Source organism: Malania oleifera, chromosome 9 (genome assembly GCF_029873635.1).
Source record: "Malania oleifera isolate guangnan ecotype guangnan chromosome 9, ASM2987363v1, whole genome shotgun sequence".
Taxonomy (NCBI): domain Eukaryota; kingdom Viridiplantae; phylum Streptophyta; class Magnoliopsida; order Santalales; family Ximeniaceae; genus Malania; species Malania oleifera.
Window position 1 is genome coordinate 91928667 of NC_080425.1, and position 12344 is coordinate 91941010.

Genomic DNA, 12344 nt, shown 5'->3' on the forward strand with positions numbered 1-12344 from the left:
GGGTTTTTGTTTTAATGCCATTAATGGTCAACTTATATTTCGATGACTCTCACCCAAATGTTCAATTTTAAAGCCCCACGTCTTCCTTCTCCTCTTCTGCCAGTCCTGAACCATTGATCAGCGCACTCTTTTCTTCAGCTGTTCATCATTCTTTCTCAGTAGTCTCCCAATTTTTATTTTATTTTTATCGAAATTGCTTAATCTCCAAGTGGGTTTGTCTTGAAAAGCTCGGAGCCAGTTCCTTTAGCTGCTTTTCCCTTTGAAAATTTTTCATTCGATTGGTTTTGAGCCGGGAAAATCAAGAATATTTATAGATCGAAGAAAGTAGAGAATGAAAATGGCGCTGCAGTGGAACGCGACCATTTGGATGGGCAGTATGGTGTGGATGGCCCTGAGTAGGTGGCTCTCCGTATGCTTTCTCGTCGCCGATGAGATTTCCAGATCTCTTCAGAACGAGGAGCTCAACGTTGATTGACTGATCTTTGCATCGATCCATGCTCAGGTTAGTTTGTTTCTGGTAGCCCTTTGCGAATTTGTGGTTATAAGAGCTGAAGGGACTGATTCACGTCAGGGTTTATGAAATGAGGAAATGGTTTATCTGTCAGGAGCATAGATCTAAATTCTATAATTTTTTTTTTCTAACGAAAGTAGCATGATCTATGACAATTATGTGCTTGGAGTAAATTATTTTTTTTCGGTGGGGAATTGGGGGGTGTTGGTGGTTTCAGGACAGCTGGTGAAAGCATTTATTGAATGTATGATAAATCTTAAAAAATTCGTTGATGCCTTAAACAATTTATCTCTGAATACTTGAAGAGATGCATCAATGTTTTCTGATCATCATGCTTATAGTATGGATTATATAGTAAATAACAAAGTATGGGGGATACAAGGGTAAGGGTGTTTGGGACAAATTGGGGTGTTCTAGAGAAGTTCGATAGGATCTTCTTTGGATGTACATCTTTTGATTCCTTTGGAGACCATGGAAGGTTGCAGAGATATCATTCTATTTCACCCTAAGGTCGTTGAAAATATTTGGAAAATTATAAAAGAGGAATTTTAGCTTGGAATTTGGAATATATATATATATATAAACACACACACACACACAGAGATATATATATACAACAACAAACTGGGTGTTAAGTCCCAATAGGTGGATTCGGCTACATGAATTTTTTCAGCCTAGTTGTACGATGATGAGAAATTTCCGCATGCAGATATATATATATATACTTTGGAGACCAGGGTGGAAATTTTTCAAATTTTTATATGAAAATACTCAAAGATGAGAAGTTCCATTCAGTTTGGGGCATAAGATCGAGTGAATGTCCATCAAAATCTAGTGAGATTCATGTTCTCATGTTTTAGCACAATATCATCTCTATCAACAGCTGTACCTGTATGCATTTTCTTAATGCGTTTTATATTTAGGTGCAACAAAGTCATTATAATGAATGTTTCAACAAGTTTTGGTACAACAACTCTTTTTTATTTGACCTAGTTGTCTGACCATCCAGTTAAATATTGTGGTCCAATATTGCAATACCTTACCCCTCAGTCCTCACTGACTTTTTCAAGCCACTATTCTTCTGTGTTTTCAAAAATTCTTGTGTTCATTTTCCCTATAAAAGTGTACTGCGGTAACTCTTTTGAAGCACTTCCATTTTTTGGTCCATGACCATGAATTTGAAGCAAAACATTAATCCTGGCCAGAAAATTTCAAGAGAAACCAAATGTATTAGCATATCAAATGACAAATGGGTTTAAGTTTGTTTTCTTGATGATGCAACTCTCAAGTGTGTTAATCAATAACTTGTCTTAATGGATTGTATATGTGTGGGTGTATTACATGGGCATACTGTTTTTTTTTCCTTTCTTAATATTTGGTTCATGTCAACATTGTTTTCATTTTTGGCAAGTTACTTATATATATATGCATGTATAACAAGGACAGAGTGTGTGCTGAGGATGGTGGGAAATGACTCCTTTGAGTAGCCCACACACCCAACAGCTCTTTGGAATAGAAGCTGTTTGGATAAAGTGACATTCCATCAGTTCTCAAAGTCCATCTTCATGAACAGTGGTCGTGGCAGTTTTAAGAAAACCCGCGCTGTGGAAGGGAAAATTTGGGAGCCTGCATCCAGTTTCTTCAATCCCATCTCTAGTCAAGTTAGTAGTGCTTAGATTTGGCCCAACATTTTTTTTCGATGGACCAATGGTTGTTGTAAATGAAATAAATTGATGTTTATGAAGTGTTTTGTTAAGTGTGTTGATTGCTGTTCTGCAACAAAACAGTGCATCGCTGCTGCTTGTGCAAGGCTTATGTATATGACTCATACTGTCATACATATTATCCATTTTTTGAAGGCCCATAACTGGCATCTGTACCAGCAAACGATGATTATGATGATGATTGCTGAAATCCTGCTTTCTATTATTTGAATTTTCCTTTTGATGGGTTCCTCCTAAATTACTGGCAGCAAAGAAAATTGATGTGGCAAAGGAAAATGTGTCCATTACTACTCAAAAACACATACACATGGACACTTCTTTTTTGGGACTTATTTTTTTGTAAAAAATGGTTCAGTGTCAATACGGTGGAAAGTAGCTTTGGTTATAAAGTAGAGAAATATGATGAGAGAGCATTTTGCTGCTTGTGTGTGTCAACAATCAGCTTTGCATGGGACTTTTTACATCATGATTTTTAATTTTTTTGGGCCTGATTTTGGCATTTTAAAAATATTAATAACGTTCCATCATTTTTTTTCCCCATAAAATGAATTTGTTCTTGTCATTCTTATTTATTTTATTTTTCATGTATAAAGTGAAAATCAAGGAATAAAATTGAAGGTTAAAGAGGTAAAAATGATTTAATACTTGAGAAAAATATGGAGATTTGAATTTAGATTTGCTAGATTTGAATGAAATTTAATATAATTTTATATCAAATTTTATAAAATTTTATACATTTAAATTCAAGGAGCAAATTTATGGGCATATTTAGTTGTGAAAAATAATTTTTATTTTTCATTTTAACTTTTCAAAAATTTACAAAACATTGAGCTTGTTTATCAATTTTGTAACATTTGGGTGAAAAATTTTCAAAATAAATAATATTCATTTCAAGAAAATAGTTTTACTTGTTATTTTAATATTTTTTTAAATAATACTGAAATTTTTATTTTTTTTTAAAAAATAATTTTTATATAATTTTTTAAAAATAAAATAAAAAACAAGGTGCAAATAGGTTTTTATAGTTTTCAATTTTTTCTTCATGTCGGGGATCTAATAATTAGCATTGTGAGTATGAAAGGACAACATTTATGAAATATTGAGCATAAATACTAGCAATACAAAATTATTATTAATTTTTAGGGTGTGCTTAAACATCTCTATTCCTACATTATTAACATGTTCTGAAGATCCTATATATAAGGCCCCATTAACCAATAAGCAATCTGATGTCTTCCCCCATAATGCTAATCATCTAATTGGAATTTCTTAAAACACATCATCTCATAAGTTATAACTTTATGTTTGGTACACAAGAATATAATAAATTGAAAGTATAATGTGATTAAAACTTATATGAGAAATATATAAAACTACATAGGATCATGAATGAAATATTATTGTCCACCCACATTTGAATCCCTCACTAACTTATTTAGTTGTGCTTTCTAGAGTTTGGGCATTGATTTTTCAAAAAATATATTCCTTTTCTATCACGTTTCATAAACAATATTCAAACATTTCCAAGGTTTCCTTTAAACAAGATAGATTTTCTCTTATTTCTCAACCTCTTCCTAGCAGAAGATTAAGATCTCTAACCAACAACAAATATTACCCATGCTCTACTAGAAGTTATCGATGCGTAAATAAATATTTTATTAAATAAAAAACACTTTATCCAACCTGCAATTTGTGCCCTTCTAATACTCTGCAGCTGTTACAAAATTTACGCCTAGGCTTGGCCTACTCCATTAACCACTTCGATGATTTTCTCCTCTGTATTCTCCTAATTGTAGCCCTCCACTGCATTACAGTTTTTGGATGGTCATCCAATTTAGTCACGTTCAGTGCATTCAGGGAAGTAATTAGGGAAAAGAAACCTTAATAGTTCATTTAGTACAAAAAATAGAATAAAATTCGTCTACATTTTTTTCAATTGTCATCTAATTTTTCATTCCAAATCCTCTCCATAGGGGCATTAGAAAACCATTTTTTCAATATCTAGCCTGAGACTGAGTTTTTTACACTTTACCCTAAGCGAACCGGTTGCAAGTTGGTGCGTGTTTCAGCTATTTTAGTTCTAAATTTGTTTTTGCAACTGATGGAACTTTCCCCCCTGCGTTTTAGAATTTTGGACATCTCACAGAAGTTGACTTCTGAAGATCAATTTGGAAAGGTTTATTAAGGGCGACGGGTGCTTTTTTTTTGCTCCCAAGCCCAAGGCCAATAGCGGGATGATCCTGCCTTTGAAATTTGACTTTTGAAATCATCCGCATGCCAATATGTAATAATCACCTGATTCAATCATTCAATGTGCTTTTTAAATTTCTACGAGTGTCTTGAGCTGATACCTAGATTGTACAGTGTGCGATACAATCATTAGCATAACTCAATATTATACGAGCTACTATCATTAGCATGACAACTCAAATTGATTACAGAAGCAAAAAATGAGAGAGAGAGAGAGAGAGAGTGAGAGAGGAGAGAGAGAGGGAGAGAGAGAGATGGAAAATGTAAATCCATTTAGAGAGAGAGAGAGAGAGAGGAAAGAAAGAAAATGTAAATCCAAATGGATGGGCATGTACACAAATTGTACAGGAGAGCGGGGGAGCAAAGGGCACATGCCTGCATACCCCCTCTTCTTCCAAAAGAGAGGGAAAAGAAGAGAAAAGTCTCTACTGAGGAGTTTGAGAATGGGGGGGCGGACCAGGTGGCAAAGGTGGAGGAACACCGCCAGAAGGCACTCCGATGTTCGAACCCATGCCAGAAGCATTTGGACTCCCCGACTGCAATCATACATTTTTTAACACTTTCATCAGCTGAAATATATATATCAACGCAATTAATTATTCTCATTAGCACACCAAAATCACACAATTTCTGACAATAAATAAAACACACTTCCAATATTAAGTTCAAACCCTTCTAAAACATTTTTATCAGCCAGTGCGATGCATAAATCCTAAATCATATCTAACACATCAAGGTTTGAGGTCGCACCGTGTTAAAAGTTATACTGAGCAACTGTAAATCGCAACAACTCATGCACGATGCTCCCACACCCAGAGTATTCTCAAACTTGCACAAATAAAAAACATGCTCATAACTTGTTCATAAATCACAAAAACTCATGCACAATGCTCCCACATCCAGAGTATTCTCAAACTTGCACAAATAAAAAACATGCTCATAACTTGTACATAAATCACAACAACTCATGCACAATGCTCCTACAACCAGAGTATTCTCAAACTTGGACAAAAAAAAAAACAAGCTGACAACTAGTTCATAAATCGCAACAACTCATGCACAATGCTCCCACACCCACAGAGTATTCTCAAACTTGCACAAATAAAAAACATGCTGATAACCTGTTCATCTAATTATAAATTTTACCTTCCACTGACACGTTGAACATTTTATCGTTGCAGCAGTCTCAAAATACTTTTTACACAACTGAATTTTCAATATGTTCATCTCAGCAATGCAAAAAGCCCTTCGCTCTCAAATATTCATGTTAAGTGCAAAGTCTGAAAATGCAGGGGTTATTATCTGAAATTATGATGATACACACCTAATATGATCTTCTTGCAGGAAACTAGAATGGGGGTTAGCAATTAACAGGTTCATCAGTTGGGAGAGGGATTAAAGAAACTGCAACTACTACCGCCAGAGGATGTAGAAGTTTCTGTCTCCAGTATACTCAGAAATGTGGAGGACAATTTAACTTAGCTTTTATCTGGAGTCTATGGACCAAGTGAAGGACCAGCCCTCCTAGATAACTACTAAGGAATGAGCTTTTGAAACTAGTGTTTAGTGGGATGCTCCTTAGGTTTTTACTAAACAGCTAATGCTCATACAAGATTCAAGGTTTTTAATAAATAGAAATTGATGGAGAAATCCTTGAAGAGGATGTGGATAATTAGAAATGCATTTGGAATATTATGAGAATCTTTATTCCAAGCAGCTGCTTGGAGACCACAAGTGGAGAGTATTGCTTTCGCCTATATGGTATTTTCCCTGAAAGATTTAATGCAGATTAAGCTCCAGGCCCTAATGGCTTAAGCATGGTTTTTTTTTTTTTTCCCCCCAAAGCTAACCGGGAGGTTCTAAAATCTGGCATTTCCAAAGTTCTAAATATTTTCACACATTTAGAGCAATAGTCGCCAATTTAATCAATGTCATGAAAACTGAACCAGACTGACTGGTTCGACCGAAGTGGGAACCAGTCTGCTGTCTGTCCAGTCTGCATGCATTGGATGATAATTGAACAACATAGACAAACCCAGAAGAACCACCGACACAGATGAACCATACTGGACTGGCATCAGCCGAGCTCAATAAAATAAAACTGAGCTTGTTCTTCCCCCATATTTACTCATTTAGCTTCTCAATCTCATGTCTCAATTTTAAGGTTTGCCAATTGCACCCACAAGAATTGCCAGAGCTGCCTCTCAGCCTCTCAGCCAGAGCTTCTTTGGCGACTATCTTGCAGTCTTTTTTTTCTTTTTTTTTTTTTAAATTTTGAGAGTTAAATGCTGTGAATTAAAGTTCAGCGAGCAATATGCGTTCTAGCAATAATTCAGGGACTAGCTGCATAATTTTCCTCTTTATAATTTTATAGGTGTCTCAGCTTTCAGTCCTTGAAATTTACCTACTCAAATCAGGTTTGGGTCTTTATCTGTTCAACACTAATGAGAAAATGTCTAGCTTTTACAGGTAGGGTGATGATACAAGGACTCAATCCCCAACAAATTCAGTAGGTGTATATCCTTTTTATAATTATTTCATGCTTTACAGTTTTTTTCCTTTTTTAATTTAAGTTTCGAAGCTTAAATTGATGCAAGTTCTCCATTCTCATGTGTGAATCCATATCAATTTTCATGATTTACACTTTGGTAACCAAAGGAGATGAGATCATTATATTAGGAAGAATGTACAAAAAGGACAACAAAAATCCTGCTAAATATAAAGAAAAAAAAAACAATAAGGAAAAAACAAAAAAGATAAAAACAAAAAATCAAACTAACAAAACAAGTGAATCCCATTGGACGTCAGAGAACATCACTCTTTTAAAACAACCTGCAGCAGCACATCAAAGCAAGAGTAAATAACAGAACATCCCATAACAATGAGGAATTCAACTATTTCCCCATAAATATATAAGCATTTCAATCCAGCCATTATGCCCACAGCACCCAAACCAGCACATTACCACAAAGCAAGTGCATCCTTGCTTCTACCAAAACCAGAAAATTAAACGACCAACAAACCCTCTATCAATTCTGACAAACCCAGATCTCTCCCAATAGAAAAAAAGCTTATTCAAAACTTCCAAGCAAAGAGACAGTGTAAAAGCAGATGAGAAGCTGTTTCTGAACTATGAAAACATAAGTGGCCTCCTACTCTGGAACAAATTGTAGATGTTAACTCTATGACAAACAACCAACAAGATAAAACCTTGATTTTGAAGGAATTTTGGAGCAGAAAGGAAATATTAACAATTTGCAAGAATAAACCCCCAAACAGTCCAAGGATCAAGAACAGCTACACCCGTCCTAAAAGGAGGATGACAATTCTCCAACAAAAATAACAAAGAAGGCTACTCCACCTCCCTATAATTTAGAGTTCTACAAAGGTGGACTCAAGAGGACATAATTGCACCAGAAATCAAAAAAAGGGGAACTAACATCATTATGTCCCAAAGTCGACCAGTAAAGATGAGGAAAAGATAAGAACAAAGCAGTATTACTCACCTTATAAAATTACTGAGTAAAGAAGAGGGGGTAAATCCCAAAAATGAATTCGAGAACCATTACCCTGAGACAAAATTACTGAGTAAAGAAGAGCAGGTAAATATGAGAAATATAACTCCATAGATTCTGAAGAACATTTAATTCCTAGAGTAGCATCCCCCCCATTCACATGCATGCCAAGTTTACTTTTAAATGACCCTGCGCAAAGAAAAGACTCCTCTAAAGGAAACCGCCCTAGCGCTGTGTTATCAGACACCAACTTCACCCATACCCGCGTCTAGCTGACACCCACAGATAACCTCCCAACTAACCAAGTGATCCATCTTCTCCTCAACCCTAGACCAAAGTAAACCTCATATTTTCTCTAGCTTACTAACCATATCCATTGGAATCCCAAAAATAGACAAATAATAGAGAGGGATACTAGCAAGACAAGCCTGAATAAGAGTAATGCGCCCACCTAGAGACAATAATGTGCCTTTCCACTCATCCAAACGCTTAGACATCCTCTCCACATCGGAATCCAAAAAGCCCACCAACCTAGGATTACCGCCAAATGACACTCCTAAATACCAAAATACCACAACCCGCTAATGGAGCTAACTCCCAACATCTACTAGAATTTAGATTAATGGCAGCAATATCAATCTTCTCCAAATTAATTTTAATCTCAGAATCCAACTCAAAGATTAGAAGAAGAATTCCACCCCAAAAAAAAAAAAAAAACCCTCTCTAAACAACTAATAAAAACATAGTATCATTGGCAAATTGAAGGTGGGACACAACAACCCTCAATCTACCCACTTACAGCCCTTTCATGAGACCCTTATCAACTGCCCTGTGACCATGTCCACCATTCAACTCAAGACATCAACCACAAGCATAAACAAGAAAAGAGATAGCAGATCCCCTTGTCCCAACACCCCTCGACATTCTATACCAAGATTTAGGTTCACTATTTACAATAAAAAAGAAAACATTAGACAAGCAACCCCTCATCCAAGACCACCACCTCTCCTCAAAACCCTTCCTAGCAAAACTTATCTGAAAAATTCGAACTTACTCCATCACTAGCTTTTACAAAACCCAATTTAAATATAATCCCTTTCTTGTTACTCTTACAAACCTTCTCCTCTACCTCATTAGCAGCAAAAATAGGACCCACAATCTACTCAACCCCCATGAATGAACTTTGCGACTTACAAATAGTGTCATCTAACACAACACTCCGCCTATTGGCTAGCACTTCAGCAATAATCTTACACACTGGTCACTAAGCTAATAGGTCTACAATCAGCAACCTAATAGATCTATGCCTTTTAGGCACCAAAGTGATGAAATTTTCAAAGCTCTAGATCAGCAATTTCAAATTTCATGATCTACAGGTATTTTGAAAATTTTGAATTATTTCAAAATTTATTTTTAAATTATTTTTAATGGATATGCTATTAAATGTATGAAATGATCCCACTGAAAATTTTCTAGGTGTGCCACTGGAGTGAGCAACAATGAAATGCCATGAGTCAAACTTATACAAAGATAAAAAATTCATAATGCTGATGATAACCAGGCCCTTTCGCAGAAACAGATGGAATCAAAATTCCAACAAGCAACAAATAGCTATCTTACCTGGAATGGATTAAGCCCAGGCAGAAGCGCCATCTGCCCAGCTGGTGCCCGATTGAATGGACCACCTGGTGGATACATTTGGGGCCCGCTTGGATTTGGTGGGCCCTGTATGTTTGGCAACCCATTTGGAAAACTCCCAGACGGAGGCGGCACACCGCTGGTGGCTAGTGATCCTGAATGTATCGGATTCATGCCCATGAAATGACCCTGTGGCAATGGAGGAGCCATTTGATTCATTGTACCTTGCATCCCCTGAAGTGAAACAAATGATGATCAGCAGATGTTAACTGGATTTCAACGGCTGTTTAGTTATCAAGATGGAACACTGAAGAATAAGCAAATAACTTGTTTTCATGAAAATGAAAAGAATCTCTCAACATAAATAAAAATGAATGATTAGGAAATTTGGGTTGATAGAGGTTACACAGCTCAGATTTGACCCCCAATTCCTCATTATTATAAAATTTGCCAGTAAAAGTCATTGTAGCAAAGTATCAGAGGTAATGCCTTCATGCTACCATAAAGCAAAGAAAATGAATCATTATAACACAGTAATTGTCTTCAGATGATGAGCAATTATCCCGCATAAAGAGAATTAAATGAGGTACAGATCTGGGAACCAAAGGCAAGTCCAGTCAAAGAAAAAAATAACAGAAAAATAGAATGCATGTAGAGTTCAACCCAGAAGTTAGTACCATTGGACCAGGCATCTGCAGTGGAAGTGATGTAGGCATTGATGATGGCATAGGCAAAGATCCCGGCATTGAAGATGGGATGGTTGAAGGCATATTCAATGGTGGTAATTGAGGTGGAGGGCGCGGCATATGAGGATGTGGGAGTAGAGGCATATGAGATGGAGGCTGTAGCTGGGGCAAATTGGGAGGAGGCAGAGGCAAAGAGGACATTTGCTGTGGGAGTGGCTGGTGCTGCTGTGGGATTTGCTGAGGATTTTGTTGATATGGTTGCTGTTGATTGCCAGCTAGAAGTGATGGATGTGGGCCGGGTGGCAGAGGAGGTGCCCCTAAAGGCATTGAGGGAGGTAGAGGTTGCTTCTGCTCTCCCTGGGCTGTTGTATCAAGAGATGGGATGGATAACGGCATTGCAACTCCAACACCTGGAATAGTTCCCTCATTTCGGATCAATCCAACAGCAAATGGTCCTGGAGTTGCTGGGACCTCAGGAACTGGGAAATTCCCAGGCACACGACCGGCAAGAGCAAGGTTTTGATCTCCGTAACCTGATACACATCAGGAAATTAAAAATAATGAATATATTTCATATTTTGGTTCTATATATATTGCAAAATTTCAAATAAGGATATATTTTGTAATTCTTTTTTTTTTTTTTGGAGTTTAGAGGCGCAATTGCAGATGCCTAACAGTTCATCTCATATGCTTGTTGAAAATGAACCAATCATAGCACTATATTGCAGAAGGTGCTCAAAGCGTAACACCAAGTTTTCCACTTAACAGGGAAAATGTCAAATCAAGAGTGGTTGTCCATCCAACCATACAAGTTGCTGTTGAGAATTCTGCAACTTTCAAAAGATATAATTATTATATTTTAAAAAAAATGATGAACATGGATAAATAAAACCTTGGCTGTGACCCATGTTAATTTTATCACGAACAGTATCTCCTGGCCTATATCTGCACCAAAATTTTGTTGTGTGATCATTGCTACCACTGCAAGAGAAATTGTAAATATTTAGCAGCTGGAATAGTCGCCTATGCTCAATAAAAAACTGAGGAAGGTGAAACTCGCTACAGTATCTACTGTTATAATTCCACCTATCAAACAAATGGAAAAGATTTCTCATACACAAATAAATCCAAAACAGTACAGCAATGAATAGAACTCACCTACAAAAATATTGAAGAAAATTGTTAGCTCTTATTATTTGTTGTATAAATAAATATGTTACTCCTTTGAATTGCTCTTTAAGTTGTATTATCCAATATTTAGAGGTAATGGAGTCCACCCACACAATTGAAGGCAACAGACAAATTATTAGGCAAATGCTTATCCTATTGGCATATTCAACCTTGGATGCAACCAGAATAGCATTTGCAACAGCAGAAAATATAATCATTACATAACTTCAGTGTGAATGCATACACCACACTACATACCAGTCCAAGTTATCTCCAAACCCCATCAATTATGGAACCATATTAATTAAATCTAATAAGTCAAACTCATTCTAAGCCTTGACCCAATTACTTGGTATTTACTACATTAATGCTTTTCCATCATTTGAAAATTAAATCGCATTATATTTGAGATTGCTTGTCATAAAAAGTAACAATATGCAACTCCAAAAGATTAAAGAAAATTCTGATCCCCCATTAACTCAAATTTTCTTCTAGATCCAATGAACCAATTGCCACAATCATCTGTGTTACATACAGGAAACCACCATTAAAACCTTCCTAAAATTGGGGAAAAAAACCAGAGGCATATCCTAATGGGTTTGCCCAGAAACTTTGGAAATTAATTTTTTTCTGATAGCAAAAGAAATTCATTAGATTAAGAATGTAAAATCAGGAGAAGAGACATCTCCTAAACAAAAATTGGGAAACCCCAAAGAAAGAAAAAAAAAATTAAAAGGTGCAAAAAACAGAACAAGAAAATCAGCGCGCCCTAAGAAGTTAACAGAGAATGCCAATTGCACTGAATATCTGAAAATAACAACTCCTGAAGGTTCCATTACCCACACACCAA

General features: G+C 36.2%; 1 protein-coding gene and 1 long non-coding RNA gene across 2 annotated transcripts in view; one reads left to right on the top strand and one right to left on the bottom strand.

Annotated features, from left to right (window-relative positions):
* Positions 1 to 15: 15 nt before the first annotated feature.
* On the top strand, positions 16 to 2375 carry LOC131163912 (uncharacterized). The gene is made up of 2 exons (XR_009139171.1): positions 16 to 502; positions 1958 to 2375. It is a non-coding gene; the product is annotated as an uncharacterized LOC131163912 (long non-coding RNA).
* Positions 2376 to 4614: 2239 nt separating this feature from the next.
* The window catches only part of LOC131163914 (flowering time control protein FY), a 47290-nt gene continuing 39560 nt past the window's right edge, over positions 4615 to 12344 (bottom strand). Inside the window, exons 15-18 of the mRNA XM_058120738.1 lie at positions 11217 to 11305; positions 10316 to 10857; positions 9621 to 9872; positions 4615 to 5021 (exon numbers count right to left, since the gene is read on the bottom strand). Of these exons, the coding sequence (XP_057976721.1) occupies positions 4911 to 5021; positions 9621 to 9872; positions 10316 to 10857; positions 11217 to 11305 (994 nt within the window). The 3' untranslated portion in view covers positions 4615 to 4910. The remainder of the gene's footprint in view (positions 5022 to 9620; positions 9873 to 10315; positions 10858 to 11216; positions 11306 to 12344) is intronic.